General features: G+C 44.4%; 1 protein-coding gene across 1 annotated transcript in view; it reads left to right on the forward strand.

The window, feature by feature from the left end:
• LOC110493271 (importin-9) overlaps window positions 1-15317 on the forward strand; it is a 30641-nt gene extending 15324 nt beyond the window's left edge. The window contains exons 11-22 of the mRNA XM_036950746.1: window positions 135-274; window positions 2108-2270; window positions 2518-2744; window positions 3096-3244; window positions 3589-3717; window positions 3815-4090; window positions 5216-5382; window positions 5568-5701; window positions 5882-6001; window positions 13671-13790; window positions 14101-14177; window positions 14396-15317. Of these exons, the coding sequence (XP_036806641.1) occupies window positions 135-274; window positions 2108-2270; window positions 2518-2744; window positions 3096-3244; window positions 3589-3717; window positions 3815-4090; window positions 5216-5382; window positions 5568-5701; window positions 5882-6001; window positions 13671-13790; window positions 14101-14177; window positions 14396-14506 (1813 nt within the window). The 3' untranslated portion in view covers window positions 14507-15317. The remainder of the gene's footprint in view (window positions 1-134; window positions 275-2107; window positions 2271-2517; window positions 2745-3095; window positions 3245-3588; window positions 3718-3814; window positions 4091-5215; window positions 5383-5567; window positions 5702-5881; window positions 6002-13670; window positions 13791-14100; window positions 14178-14395) is intronic.
• The last annotated feature ends 1231 nt before the right edge of the window (window positions 15318-16548 follow it).

Consider the following 16548-nt stretch of genomic DNA (forward strand, 5'->3'; position numbering starts at 1 on the left):
CAGACCTGAAATTTGCTAAGTGACAGAAAAACATGAGTGAACATTGCATTCTACTATTGAGTTGCACCCCATGGCTAAACCATCAGCACTATAGGTGTGCTCTCTCCTTACTCCTGTGTTGTCCCCTTCTGCAGGTGGAAGATCCATGAGGCCTGTATGTTAGCTCTGGGCTCAGTGAAGACCATCATCACAGAGAACGTGAAGAACGGCCGTGTTCAGTTTGATATGCACGGCTTCCTGGCTAACGTCATCCTGGCTGACCTTAACCTCACAGGTTAGTCAGTCGCTCATCTCCGGGCAGCCATGTTCAGTTACAGTGGGGCAAAAAAGTATTTAGTCAGCCACCAATTGTGCAAGTTCTCCCACTTAAAAAGATGAGATGCCTGTAATTTTCATCATAGGTACACCTCAACTATGACAGACAAAATGAGGAAAAAAATCCAGAAAATCACATTGTAGGATTTTTTATGAATTTATTTGCAAATTATGGTGGAAAATAAGTATTTGGTCAATAACAAAAGTTTATCTCAATACTTTGTTATATAACCTTTGTTGGCAATGACAGAGGACAAACGTTTTCTGTAAGTCTTCACAAGGTTTTCACACACTGTTGCTGGTATTTTGGCCCATTCCTCCATGCAGATCTCCTCTAGAGCAGTGATGTTTTGGGGCTGTTGCTGGGCAACACGGAATTTCAACTCCCTCCAAAGATTTTCTATGGGATTGAGATCTGGAGACTGGCTAGGCCACTCCAGGACCTTGAAATGCTTCTTACGAAGCCACTCCTTCGTTGCCCGGGCGGTGTGTGTGGGATCATTGTTATGCTGAAAGACCCAGCCACGTTTCATCTTCAATGCCCTTGCTGATGGAAGGAGGTTTTCACTCAAAATCTCACGATACATGGCCCCATTCATTCTTTCCTTTACACGGATCAGTCGTCCTGGTCCCTTTGCAGAAAAACAGCCCCAAAGCATGATGTTTCCACCCCCATGCTTCACAGTAGGTATGGTGTTCTTTGGATGCAACTCAGCATTCTTTGTCCTCCAAACACGACGAGTTGAGTTTTTACCAAAAAGTTATATTTTGGTTTCATCTGACCATATGACATTCTCCCAATCTTCTTCTGGATCATCCAAATGCTCTCTAGCAAACTTCAGACGGGCCTGGACATGTACTGGCTTAAGCAGGGGGACACGTCTGGCACTGCAGGATTTGAGTCCCTGGCGGCGTAGTGTGTTACTGATGGTAGGCTTTGTTACTTTGGTCCCAGCTCTCTGCAGGTCATTCACTAGGTCCCCCCGTGTGGTTCTGGGATTTTTGCTCACCGTTCTTGTGATCATTTTGACCCCACGGGGTGAGATCTTGCGTGGAGCCCCAGATCGAGGGAGATTATCAGTGGTCTTGTATGTCTTCCATTTCCTAATAGTTGCTCCCACAGTTGATTTCTTCAAACCAAGCTGCTTACCTATTGCAGATTCAGTCTTCTCAGCCAGAAACAATTTCTTTGACGGCTATTTGGTCTTGGCTATAGTGGAGTTTGGCGTGTGACTGTTTGAGGTTGTGGACAGGTGTCTTTTATACTGATAACAAGTTCAAACAGGTGCCATTAATACAGGTAACGAGTGGAGGACAGAGGAGCCTCTTAAAGAAGAAGTTACAGGTCTGTGAGAGCCAGAAATCTTGCTTGTTTGTAGGTGACCAAATAATTATTTTCCACCATAATTTGCAAATAAATTCATTGTAGGATTTTTAATGTGATTTTCTGGATTTCTTTTCTCATTTTGTCCGTCATAGTTGAAGTGTACCTATGATGAAAATTACAGGCCTCTCATCTTTTTAAGTGGGAGAACTTGCACAATTGGTGGCTAACAATACTTTTTTGCCCCACTGTATATTGTTCTTTCAAAAAATGTCTGATTTAGACTGCGAAAACCTGGTGGGTGGACTCACTAGTCAATCATTGACTTGGTGATCAATTGATTACGTGATCAATAAAGAGTGAGGAAGAAACAATAACCTTCAGACATCAAAGGCCTGGAGGTCTGGACTGTGACTCATGGTACCGTATATGCTTATATAATAACCCCTCCCTCCTCTCTTCCCCCAGCGGCCTCTCCGTTCTTGCTGGGCCGAGCCCTGTGGGCGGCCAGCCGCTTCACAGCAGCCATGTCCCCTGAGCTCATCCAGCAGTTCCTCCAGGCCACCGTCAGCGGCCTGCACGACAGTCAGCCCCCCTCAGTCCGCATCTCAGCCGTACGCGCCATCTGGGGGTGAGGGAGATGAAAGTTCAACACTTAAACCTCGATAGTTCTGACAAGCTGTAGATTACACTTCTTCAGTCATCATAATAATACCAGTAAGCTAGGCCAGGTAGAAGCGATGATGTCATACAGTAGATAGATGGATAAATCCCTCTAGTTTGTCACCCAACTAGCCATACCACACAATCCGTCACTACACCATAACATTAAATGTGTTGGTATGCAGGTGGTAATTCTGTGTGTGTCCTCTCCTCAGGTACTGTGACCAGTTGAAGCTGTCTGAGAGTACCCATGTCCTACAGCCGTTCCTGCCTGCTGTTCTGGACGGACTGGTGCAGCTGGCAGCCCAGTTCAGCTCTGAGGTTCTCACCCTGGTCATGGAGACACTGTGTATCGTCTGCACTGTGGACCCAGCCTTCACTACCAGCGCAGAGAACAAGATCTGCCCCCTCACCATCGCCATCTTTCTCAAGTATAGTAACGGTGGGTAACTATAGTAACCTTGGCAGTTGGTGCTCTTGTATTTTATTATTAGTGTATCGTTGAGTCCCATAGTTAATTTAGATATTACCATATTTTATTATTTAACCTTTTTAACTAGGCAGAACAAGGCAGAAGTCATTCTTATTTTCAATGATGGCCTAGGAACAGTGGGTTAACTGCCTTGTTCAGGGGCAGAACGACAGATTTTTACCTTGTCAGCTCGGCAATTCGATCTAGCAACCTTTCCGTTACTGGTCAACGCTCTAACCACTAGGCTACCTGCCACTATGACTATCCATTCCTTACAGATCAACCCATGTGCCTCTATCTTCCTTTCCCTCCTCTCCCCAGACCCGGTGGTGGCGTCTCTGGCCCAGGACATCTTTAAGGAACTGTCCCAGATCGAGGCGTGTCAGGGCCCCATGCAGATGCGCCTCATCCCCACCCTGGTCAGCATCATGCAGGCCCCGCCTGACAAGATCCCCTCCGGTCTGTGTGCAGTAAGTCACCACTGGTCTGGTGCCTCTAGCTACTATGGAAGTGGTTAATTTGCAGCAGCACTGTGTGTCGGGGCCTAACAGAGTTGGTAGTAGTCACCAACCCAGGGCCTAGGCTACAGGGGTGTGAAGGCTTTTATTCCAGCCAGGTACTCTAACATATGATTTAACTAATCAAGTAGTCATTTCCTTGACTTAGTTAAATCCGGTGTGTTAGTGCTGGGCTGGATTAAAAGCCTGCGCTCTCCAGGACCATGGTTGGTGGTCTGGCCTCCTTGTTTACCATCAACGTTTAGGGTTCTAGTCAGTCATATATTGACAGTTGTCTCCTGTGTTCTCCCTGACAGACCGCCATAGACATCTTGACCACGGTGGTCCGACACACCAAACCCCCGCTCTCTGAGATGCTGGTCTGCCAGGCCTTCCCTGTGGTGGCCCAGTGTACCCTCCGCACAGACGACAACACCACAATACAGGTACACACACACCGAGAAGGACTCCGATGTTAATACCAACTGCTCTTACACCAGTACACTTTGTAATTATATGAACTCTAACCCCATTCTCTTCCAGAACGGGGGTGAGTGTCTGCGGGCGTATGTGTCAGTGGCCCTGGAGCAGGTGGGCCAGTGGAGGGACACGGAGGGCCACAGTGGTCTGTGGTACGTGATGCAGGTGGTCAGTCAACTGCTTGACCCCAGGACATCAGAATTCACCGCTGCCTTCGTGGGCCGTTTGGTGTCCACGCTGATCGCCCGCGCCGGCACTGAGCTTGGAGAGCAGTTAGACCAAATCCTCAGAGCCATCCTCAGCAAGATGCAGCAGGCCGAGACCCTCAGCGTCATGCAGGTAGGACGTAACAATTCTGTTTGTCCCTCTCTGGAACTTTCCTCTTTAAATCTATCAGTGTTCTCTGTGATGTTGAGGTTTCAACACGCCAAGCTGTCGCTATTCAATTTATACTCATCTTGAGCCTTGCATCAATGTTGTCCAGCAAATACTTTATTGCCACCCATATAGACCCTGTTGACATTCGACTCCTCTCCTCCTCTCCCCCAGTCTCTGATCATCTCTCTCTCCTCTCCCCCAGTCTCTGATCATCTCTCTCTCCTCTCCCCCAGTCTCTGATCATCATCTCTCTTCTCCTCTCCCCCAGTCTCTGATCATCATCTCTCTCCTCCTCTCCCCCAGTCTCTGATCATCATCTCTCTCCTCCTCTCCCCCAGTCTCTGATCATCATCTCTCTCCTCCTCTCCCCCAGTCTCTGATCATCATCATCTCTCTTCTCCTCTCCCCCAGTCTCTGATCATCATCTCTCTCCTCCTCTCCCCCAGTCTCTGATCATCATCTCTCTTCTCCTCTCCCCCAGTCTCTGATCATCATCTCTCTTCTCCTCTCCCCCAGTCTGATCATCATCATCTCTCTTCTCCTCTCCCCCAGTCTCTGATCATCATCATCTCTCTTCTCCTCTCCCCCAGTCTCTGATCATCATCATCTCTCTTCTCCTCTCCCCCAGTCTCTGATCATCATCATCTCTCTTCTCCTCTCCCCCAGTCTCTGATCATCATGTCTCTCCTCCTCTCCCCCAGTCTCTGATCATCATCTCTCTCCTCCTCTCCCCCAGTCTCTGATCACCATCTCTCTCCTCCTCTCCCCCAGTCTCTGATCATCATCTCTCTCCTCCTCTCCCCCAGTCTCTGATCATCATCTCTCTCCTCCTCTCCCCCAGTCTCTGATCATCATCTCTCTCCTCCTCTCCCCCAGTCTCTGATCATCATCTCTCTCCTCCTCTCCCCCAGTCTCTGATCATCATCTCTCTCCTCCTCTCCCCCAGTCTCTGATCATCATCTCTCTCCTCCTCTCCCCCAGTCTCTGATCATCATCTCTCTCCTCCTCTCCCCCAGTCTCTGATCATCATCTCTCTCCTTCTCTCCCCCAGTCTCTGATCATCATCTCTCTTTTCCTCTCCCCCAGTCTCTGATCATGGTATTTGCCCACCTGGTCCACTCTCAGCTGGAGCCTCTGTTGGAGTTCCTGTGCAGTCTGCCGGGTCCAACGGGGAAACCAGCCCTGGAGTTTGTCATGGCTGAGTGGATGAGCCGACAGCACCTCTTCTACGGACAGTACGAGGGTAAAGTCAGGTGAGTGTATCCACACTCCTCAAGATAGATGGTAGAGTAGAATATTTTCAACTTGGTGAAGAAAAGGTGTGTTCCTCTCTGTACTCCCCTTTCCACCTTTTTATGACTTGGAATTTTATGACCTGGAATTTTCTTCCCTTTTGTAATGTTTGTGTTTCCCCGTCTCCTGTGTTGTCCCTGTGCAGTACGGTAGCCCTGTGTAAGCTGCTGCAGCACGGCCTCAACACCAATGACAAGCGTCTCCAGGACATCGTGGTCAAGGGAGAGGAGATCTTTGGCCCTGACGAGGGCATCCGCACGCGTTCCAAGTCTGCCAAGAGTACGACCCACAGCTCACTTCTCTAATTTAGCATTTAGGACACAAAAAATACCCTCCCCCATTATCTTGTCTAATGTATGACACGGGGTGCATTGGCTATATGCTTCTGTTGGGGGCTCAACTCTTTGATGGTATGCACATCTTACAGTGTGGCTGTAAGGTCTGTCTGTCTCTCCCCAGATCCAGAGAAGTGGACCAACATTCCATTGCTAGTGAAGGTCTTTAAGCTGATTGTCAATGAGCTGTCGTCAGTGGTGGAGGCCAACACAACCAGAGCTGCCGCAGCAGACTGGAGTCAAGGTCAGGGTTGTGGCGGTCATTACATTTTGTCAGCCGGTGATTGTCATTCAAATAACTGCCGGTCTCACTGTAATTGACAGTTAATGAACACCTTCAGCATCTCTGGCTTCCACACACAGCTTACAATCCACTGATGTAGACCTTTGAAAAATATACATTTTAAAAACTCTTAATAAATACATTTTAATATATCCTACACCTTCACAATGAATTATTTTAGGCAGATCTAAAGAAACAGGCTTTTCTTTCTATCATATTTCAGAAGAACAGAATAGCATATTCTGAGTCATCCTTATGTCAGGTCCTGATTTGGCTAGGCCATATGGCTGTGGGCTACACAAGTTCATTTAGCAGGCAAGATTAGCTTATTATTCCTGTGGCATTTATTTTATAGTAAGAACAATACAATTGAACATAGCTGAATAAAATAGAAAGGATATTTTTCTCCAAACAATTTCCGAGGGAGTGTACACATGCAGCTGTTCTGTGTTGCGCAATTAACAAAGAAACAGGTCCTCCTATGTGTTTCTAATTTAGAGTTATTCATTCTACTTTAGTTGTGATACAAACGTTAGCATTATTTATTATTTATTATTAATTTAACAAGGACTTGATAAGGACCAAAAAGTATGTGGACACCTGCTCGTCAAACATCTCATTCCAAAATCATGGGCATTAATATGTAGTTGGTCCCCCCCCCCTTTGCTGCTATTACAGCATCAACTTTTCTGGGAAGGCTTTCCTCTAGATGTTGGAACATTGCTGCAGGGACCTGCTTCCATTCAGCCACAAGCATTAGTGAGGTCGGGCACTGATGTTGGGAGATTATGCCTGGCTCGCAGTCGGCTTTCCAATTCATCCCGAAGGTGTTCGATAGGGTTGAGGTCACGGCTCTGTGCAGGCCAGTGAAGTTCTTCAACACCGATCTCGACAAACCATTTCTGTATGGACCTCGCTTTGTGCACGGGGGCATTGTCATGCTGAAACAGGAAAGGCCTTCCACAAAGTTGGAAGCACAGAATCGTCTAGAATGTCAGTGTATGCTGTAGCGTTAAGATTCCCTTTCACTGGAACTAAGGGGCCTAGCCCAAACCATGGACTATTCCTACACCAAACTTTACAGTTGGTACTATCCATTCAGGCAGGTAGCGGTGTCTTGGCATCTGCCAAATTCAGATTAGTTTGTCGGACTGCCAGATGTTGAAGTGTGATTTGTCACTCCAGAGACGGCGTTTCCACTGCTCCACAGTCTGAGCTTTACGCAACTCCAGCTGACGCTTGGTATTGCACATGGTGATCTTAGGCTTGTGTGCAGCTGCTCGGAAACCCCATTTCATGAAGCTCCAGACGAACAGTTCTTGAGCTGACGTTGCTTCCAGGCAGTTTGGAGCTTGGTAGGGAGTGTTGCAACCGAGGACAAAGATTTGTACGTGCTTCATCACTCAGCGATCCTGTTCTGTGAGCTTGTGTGGTCTTCCACTTCGCAGCTGAGCCGTTGTTGCTCCTAAACGTTTCCACTTCACTATAACAGAACTTAGTTGATAGGGGCAGCTCTAGCAAGGCAGAAATGTGTCTAACTTGTTGGAAAGGTGGCATCTTATGATGGTGTCACGTTGAAAGTCACTGAGCTCTTCAGTAAGGCCATTCTACTGCCAGTGTTTGTCTATGGAGATTGCATGGCTGTGTGTTCAATTTTATACACCTGTCAGCAATGGGTGTGGCTGAAGTCCACTAATTTGAAGGGGTGTCCAAATACTTTTGTGTGTATATGTGTGGAATAATTTTTTTATTAAGAATGGCCCACAAAAAAAGTCATCCATAACCTGCACTCAAATAGCAAATGGAGGTTACGTGCAGATAGTTTTTTTAACATGCCAGGTAGGCTACACCGTTTATAAAGCGGATCATTTATTTTAAGTGAGCAATAAATATAGCAGGACTAGAAACCTGGGATTGTATTGCATAGTGGCTAGTCAAATCTGTTGAATTGAAATACATTTTCCAAAGTTCTAGAATTACTGCTGTCTGTTCAGAAAGATATTAAGTCATTAATAGTCGTCTACTACACCATGAGAAGGCCTATAATTTAGCCTCGCAGGATCAGTAGCTTCTTTCAAAAAAATGCCTAGCTGTGTCTTGTGTGTAGCCCAATAAGGCATAGCATACAGCTGAGGACGCGCATCACATCTGTCAGTGAACAGCATGCAGACAAAACAGGCCTTTCGCAAGATTTCAAATACAATCGAAGGGTAACAGGTTGGAAAGCAAATGGCTCCTGCTGAAAAGACTATGCTGTAGGCGATCAAAATCTTTGATCATCTTCCAAATATGGTTTTACTGCATAAAACTAGAGATGGGCGTTTGGCACAAACATGCAGGCCATTACCAGCGTGTGATCTGCGCAGCATTGGGTGAGTCAGTGAAACTGGAAAGCTTTTTTAGGACTATAATTAACTCATATTGTAGCCTACAATATGTATCTCCACACACCTAGGCCTAGACTATTGATGGATTTAAGACCAGGTCGTTTTTATTGATCTCCGGCTACTTTGACACTAACAAACTATGTGAACCCTTTGGAATTACCTCGATTTCTGCATAAATTTGTCATAAAATGTGATCTGATCTTCATCTAAGCCACAACAATAGACAAACAGTCTGCTTAAACTAATTACACACAAACAATTCTACGTTTTCATGAACTTTACTGAACACACCGTGTAAACATTCACAGTGCAGGGTGGGAAAAGTATGTGAACTCTTGGATTTAATAACTGGTTGACACTCCTTTTTGCAGCAATAACCTCAACCTAACGGTTTCTGTAGTTGTGGATCAGACCTGCACAACAGTCAGGAGGAATGTTGAACCATTCCTCTATACAAAACTATCAGTTCAGCAATATTCTTGGGATGTCTGGTGTGAACCGCTCTTGAGGTCATGCCACAGCATCTCAATCGGGTTGAGGTCAGGCCTCTGACTGGGCCACTCCAGAAGGTGTATTTTCTTCTGTTGAAGCCATTCTGATTTACTTCTGTGTTTTGGGTCGTTGTCCAGTTGCATCACCTAACTTCTGTTGAAGCCATTCTGATTTACTTCTGTGTTTTGGGTCGTTGTCCAGTTGCATCACCTAACTTCTGTTGAAGCCATTCTGATTTACTTCTGTGTTTTGGGTCGTTGTCCAGTTGCATCACCTAACTTCTGTTGAAGCCATTCTGATTTACTTCTGTGTTTTGGGTCGTTGTCCAGTTGCATCACCTAACTTCTGTTGAAGCCATTCTGATTTACTTCTGTGTTTTGGGTCGTTGTCCAGTTACATCAACTAACTTCTGTTGAAGCCATTCTGATTTACTTCTGTGTTTTGGGTCGTTGTCCAGTTGCATCACCTAACTTCTGTTGAAGCCATTCTGATTTACTTCTGTGTTTTGGGTCGTTGTCCAGTTGCATCACCTAACTTCTGTTGAAGCCATTCTGATTTACTTCTGTGTTTTGGGTCGTTGTCCAGTTGCATCACCTAACTTCTGTTGAAGCCATTCTGATTTACTTCTGTGTTTTGGGTCGTTGTCCAGTTGCATCACCTAACTTCTGTTGAGTTAAATTGGCAGACAGTCTTACATTCCCCTGCTAAATGTCTTGATAAACTTGGGAATTCATTTTCCCGTCGATGATAGCATGCTGTCCAGAGGCAGCAAAGCAGCCCCAAACCGTGATACTACCGCCAGCATACTTTACAGTGGGGATGAGGTTTTGATGTTGGTGTGCTGTGCCTTTATTTCGCCACACATAGTGATGTGTGTTCCTTCCAAACAACTCAACTGTACTTTCATCTGTTCACAGAATATTTTTTCCAGTAGCACTGTGGAAGATTCAGGTGCTATTTTTCAAACTTCAGACCTGCAGCAATGTATCGTAGACTCGTCAACAGAGATGTTAGCATGTTCCAGAGATTTCTATAAGTCTTCAGCTGACACTCTAGTATTCTTCTTAACCTCATTGAGCATTCTGCGCTGTGCTCTTGCAGTCATCTTTGCGGGAGGGCCACTCCTAGGGAGAGTAGCAACAGTGCTGAACTTTCTCCATTTTTATAGACCATTTGTCTTACCTTGGACTGATGAACATCAAGGCTTTTAGAGATACTTTTGTAACCCTTTCCAGCTTAATGCAAATCAACAATTCGTAGGTCTTTTGAGATGTCTTTTGTTCAAGGCATGGGTCACATCAGGCAATGCTTGTGAATAGCAAACTCAAATTTTGTGAGTTTGTTTTGGGGATTTTTTTTTATTGGGCGGGGCAGCTCTAACCAACATCTCCAATCTCTTATCATTGATTGGACTCCAAGTTAGCTGACTCATGACTCCAATGAGCTTTTGGAGAAGTCATTAGCCTAGGGGTTCACATACTTTTTCTAACCTACACTGTGAATGTTTAAATGATGTATCCAATACAGACAAGAAAAATACAATAATTTGTGTTATTAGTTTAAGCACACAGTGTTTGTCTATGGTTGTGACTTAGATGAAGATCAGATCAAATTTTATGACCAATTTATGCAGAAATCCAGGTAATTCCAAAGGGTTCACATACTTTTTCTTGACATTGTAGATAATTTGTGCAGTATTAAAATAGATTCTGCCTGTCTCCAGTCATGTAAAAGGACTTAGAAATGCATTAAATGCGTTTCTAAAAGGCCAACACTTTTCCAGACCCTAGGCTACTAAAAATGTACCCCATGTGTGCAACTTCTGTAACTGCCTCAACTCTACTGCTCTATGCCATTACGCAAATACCATGATATGCATGCAATGCTTTATTATAAAGGTGAATTATTATTATTATTATTATTATTTATTCTCCATGTGTTACGGTACCTCAGGTCCCCAGGTCAATCCCCTCTCGAGCTCACTTTTTGTTCTGGTACCTTCCGATCTTCACAAATTTAGGCACTGGTCTTTACGTATTCTAAATAATGTGTGAAATTAGTTTAGAATGGTCCATTATCATGCACCTGTCAGAACAGAAGCGATGTGTTAATACATGTAATGTTGAGAAATAAATATAAGCCTAGCCTATAGAAAGATGACGGGATCCTCATTGAGGCCATCAAAACTCTGTTTTCTCATGCAATTGCGAAGCCTGTATAAATGTTGCGCAACAGAAACACTTACTTTATTCCATGCACCAACCAGCTATGAGGAGCTGTCTCTCACTGCCACTCAAACTCTGAATGCCAGGGCTCTCATGAAATGTTTGATTCAATATTTTGATTGCCTTTGTATTGATCCCAGGAATTGTCCATATGCACAAAACGCTTATTTCTCTCAAATTGTGTGTACAGATTTGCTTACATCCCTGTTAATGAGCATTTCTCCTTTGTGAAGATAATCCATCCACTTGACAGGTTTGGCATATCAAGAAGCTGATTTTAAAAAGCATGATCATTACACAGGTGCACCTTGTGCTGGGGAAAATAAAAGTCCACTCTAAAATGTTTTGTCACACAACACAATTCTGAAGGAGCGTGCAATTGCTATGCTGACCTCAGAAATGTCCACCAGAGCTGTTTCCAAAACATTTAATAGTAATTTCTCTACCATAAACGGCCTCCAACGTCGTATTAGAGAATTTGGCTGTACGTCCAACCGACCTCACAACCACTGACCCACGTGTAACCACGCCAGCCCAGGATGCCACATCTGTCTTTTTCACCTGCAGGGTCATCTGAGACAAGCCACCCGGACGGCTGATGAAACTGTAGGTTTGCACAACCAAAGAAATTCTGCACAAACTGTCAGAAACCGTCTCCGAGTAGCTCATCTGCGTGCTTGTCATCCTCACAAGAGTCTTCACCTGCCTGCAGTTTGGTGTCATAGCTGACTTTCAGTGGGCAAATGCTCAAATTTCATTTGATCATCGAACACAATTGCAATTTTAAATGCACAGGGATAGCATGATGATATCCTGATGCCTATTGAAATCCATAGATTGGGGCCTGGTTAATATATGTCAATTGACTGACTTCCTTAAATGAACTGTAACTCAGTGAAATCTTTGAAATTGTTGAGTTTAATATTTTAGTTTAGTGTATATATTTACTTCCCCGTCTCCCTTAATCTGCATCGGATGTGCTCATAAATGTGCTGCTACTCATAACTTGATATCTCTGAAACATTCTATGGTTGGCTACTGCGTGCATTTCATCAAATGCTATTGTCAAACAACAAATAATAATGTGTGCCTCTGGTTCTTTGGGGTGGCAGGTAGCCTGGTAGTTAGAGTGTTGGGCAGGTAACCGAAAAGTTGCTGGATCGAATCCCCGAGCTGACACGGTAAAAATCGATTGTTCTGCCCCTGAGCAAGGCAGTTAACCCACTGTTCCCCGGGTACCGAAGACGTGGATGTCGATTTTAAGGCAGCCCTCCACACCACTCTGATTCAGAGGGGTTGGGTTAAATGCGGTAGATGCGTTGTACAACTGACTAAGTATCCCCTTTCCCTGTTTTTGTTCCGGACTACGTTCTCACTTGCAGCGAACCGTACCCCGGTACCAAGCCCATCAAAATGTATTAAATTAAAAACAGATATTACATTTACATAAATATTCAGACCCTTTACTCATACTTTGTTGAAGCACCTTGTGCTTTGTTGCAGCGATTACAGCCTTGAGTCTTCTTGGGTATTATGCTACAAACTTGGCACAGTTTGTCCCATTCTTTTCTGCAGATCCTCTCAAGCTCTGTGCTCCAGAGATATTTGATCGGGTTCAAGTCTGGGATCTGGCTGGGCCACTCAAGGACATTGAGACATGTCCCAAAGCCATCCTTGTGTTGTCTTGGCTGTGTCCTTTGGGTCATTGTCCTGTTGGAAGGTGAACCTTCACCCCAGTCTGGGGTCTGGAGCAGGTTTTCATCAAGGACCTCTCTGTGCTTTGCTCCGTTCATCTTTGCCTCGATCCTAACTAGTCTCCCAATCCCTGCCGCTGAAAAACATCCCCACAGCATGATGCTGCCACCACCACAGTGGAACTCTGGAGCTCTGTCCGTGACCATCAGGTTCTTGGTCACCTTCCTGACCAAGGCCCTTCTCCCCCGACTGCTGAGTTTGGCCGGGCGGCCAGCTCTAGGAAGAGTCTTGGTGGTTCCAAACTTCTTCAATTTAAGAATGATGGAGGCCACTGTGTTCTTGGGGAGCTTCAATGCTGCAGACATTTTTTGGTACCCACATTTTTTGGTACCCTTCCCCAGTGCTGTGCCTCGACACATTCTTGTTTCGGAGCTCTACAGACAATTCTTTCGACTTCATGGCTTGGTTTTTGCTCTTACATGCACTTTCAACTGTGGGAACTTTTATATATGCCTTTTACAAATCATGTCCAATCAATTCAATGGGAACAGGATGCACCGGAGCTCAATTTCGAGTATCATAGCAAAGGGTCTGAATACTTGTGAATAAGCAATTTTATTTTGATGCTTTTATCCAAAGTGACTGAGACATGCATGCGTACATTTAAAAAAAGGGTGGTCCTGGGAGTTTTCCCACTAGCAATGCAAGTGCCATGCTCTACCAAATGAGCTACAGAGGACCACAAACGGCCTTCATGTGTGTGTTTAGTATTGTGAAGGCAAGTAGGCCCTGTTGAATCTAATCCCAAGCTGTTTGGTTGTGTCACTGCAGATTCAGGTGGAATGTGGGAGGACCAGGAGGCAGAAGAAGAGGAGGAGGAGGAGGATGATGAGGAGGATGAAGGGCTGGCCGGGCAGCTGCTATCTGACCTCATCGCTTCCAACAAATATGGTGAGAATAGACCAAAATAAGTTTGCTGGATAGTAAACAATGCCGAAAAAGAAGTTAAAAAAACAGAAGTAATCAAGGCACTCATGTAGTGGAATAATTTAAAAGCCCTTATTATTTATGGCTTATGCTTAGTAAGAATGAAAAATGCACCGAAGCTTTGCGGCTACAAAATAATTCATCATGGTGACAAAATAACTTCCCTCTCTCAGCCTCTTCTAGAGGTCTGGCTCCTCCATCAGTGTAGTAGGCAGCCATCTTGGCTCTATCTGCCATGTTTCACAGGTATCAAAATGTATTTTGAATCTCTCAGATGAAGACTACTATGAGGATGATGATGAGGAGGATCCAGATGCCTTGAAGGACCCCATATATCAGATAGACCTTCAGGTAATGCCTCGCTAATATACTGATCTGTCATTCAGATTTAGTTCACAAAAACATGACTACTTAGGGCTGACGTGGTTGTGCTCCAACTGTGCCCTCTTAATTGACCTTAAGGAGATTGATCAAGTTGTATTGAACAGATTTCAACGGTTTGTCCTTTCGGTTGTATTTTAATGTTTTAAATGAACTTTAAATAAAGTTTGTTGTACTGTGTGTTCCAGGCCTACCTGACAGATTTCCTGACCCAGTTTGCCCAGTCGCCGTGCTACAGCATGTTCTCTGGCCATCTCAATGACGCTGAGAGGAGAGTCCTGCAGACTATCGGCATCTAAACCTGCTCCCATCCACTTCCCTATGTCAACCCTACTAGAACACTCTTGCTCAATCCCTCACTCTCACCAACCAATCACCAACCCCTGAGTGTGGGAGAGGCTCTGATTGGCCAAGCAGTTGTTGATGCTTTACCTACATCTCCAACAGAAGATCATGGGGAGGTAAAGCGGGAGAGAAGAGACAGACATGACTTACCCATAACATCCTGTCTTTCTATTCTGACTTAAAGGATGACCAGGAAAAGACTGCGGATTTGTGGAGGGATGTGACGGAAGAAGTTCGAGAGAAGGTTGTGAGGGACACCCTGATTTGTTCCCAGGGAGGGCTGGGAGACAGTTGTGGGAGACACCTCCTTAGTGTCTCCTCGCTCCTCTGCCCTGTTGTACTTGTGGGAGGACTTTGGAATGTGACAGAGGGGTTGATGTTTTGCAATGGGACAGGCAGGCAGGGCAGCTGTGAAATATGAACGGAGTCTTTACTGTGTCCCATTTGTAACTCGACCCACTTATTTTTGTGCTTCTGTAAAAAAAAAAAAAAAAAAACTTCCAAGAGGCAAAAGAGACTTCATGACGATGGACAGACAAAGAGAAATATATCTTTGAGACTGAGTAAGAAACTTTGGTGGCCTTGTTTTCAGAAACCATTGACTTTTCTGATTGGGATGAAAACCTTGAGGATTTCTGGTTGCGACTGGGGCCTGGGTGGTTATGGGGGATTCACACCGTTGCCATGGTGACTCACCGCCTTTTCATTTCCCTTTACCCACTAGTTGGGGTGAAATTTCTCAATAAAAGTCCCAATAGGACACCATTTTTGTTTCCATTGTTATTTGGTCACTTTCCCAGATAGTGAAGAATGGCAGTACAAGTTTTCACACTTGGTCCCTTTCAGACAATTTGTCTGTACTCAGTGCTGTTCACGTCATTTTTTGTGCTGTGTGAACACTCCAAAGAAACTTGGACCACTCAAAAGAGCATTTGAAGCGAACCGGATGGAGACATCTCGAGGTGGTCTATGTTCGGTTTGCTTTAGTCCCGTGGTCCGGTGTAGGTTCGTGGAAATAATGTGTGCTGTTTTTGGATATTCTTTAGCAACTGTCAAGGACATACAGAAATGCCCAAATATATGTGTGGAGTTTGGTGCTGACACAATGTTCAGATTATTTGTTTGCAAAGTGTTATCTATAGGCTAAGGAAGTTTCATAAACTGTTTATTTGATTGTGGGGTTTGAATAGTGTGAAGACTTAGCACTAACCAAAAAATCAACGCTAGCTTTTAAAGGGGCAGTAGCCTAAATTGAGTGAAATTTTCAAGTACAGCATTATTTAATCTGCAGTATTCTTCTATTTATTCTGTTACCAATAATATTTACTTGATTAGATTGGGATTGTATTTCGTTAAAAGATGACTTATCTATTAGCTATATTTATATATACTTGAAGTCGGAAGTTTACATACACTTAGGTTGGAGTCATTAAAACTCGTTTTTCAACCACTCCAAGTTTCTTGTTGACAAACTATAGTTTTGGCAAGTCAGTTAGGACATCTACTTTGTGCATGACACAAGTAATTTTTCCAATAATTGCTTATGACAGATTATTTAATTTATAATTCACTGTATCACAATTCCAGTGGGTCAGAAGTTTACATACACTAAGTTGACTGTGCCTTTAAACAGCATGGAAAATTGCTGAAAATGATGTCATGGCTTTAGAAGCTTCTGATAGGCTAATTAACATCATTTGAGTCAATTGGAGGTGTACCTGTGGATGTATTTCAAGGCCTACCTTCAAACTCAGTGCCTCTTTGCTTGACATCATGGAAAAATCAGCAATGACCTCCAGAAAAAAAAATTGTAGACCTCCACAAGTTTGGTTCATCTTTTGGAGCAATTTCCTGAAGGTACCACGTTCATCTGTACAAGCAATAGTATGCAAGTATAAACACCATGGGACCACACAGCCGTCATACCGCTCTGGAAGGAGACGCGTTCTGTCTCCTAGAGATGAACATACTGTGGAGCGAAAAGTGCAAATCAATC

Source organism: Oncorhynchus mykiss, chromosome 17 (assembly GCF_013265735.2).
Source record: "Oncorhynchus mykiss isolate Arlee chromosome 17, USDA_OmykA_1.1, whole genome shotgun sequence".
Taxonomy (NCBI): domain Eukaryota; kingdom Metazoa; phylum Chordata; class Actinopteri; order Salmoniformes; family Salmonidae; genus Oncorhynchus; species Oncorhynchus mykiss.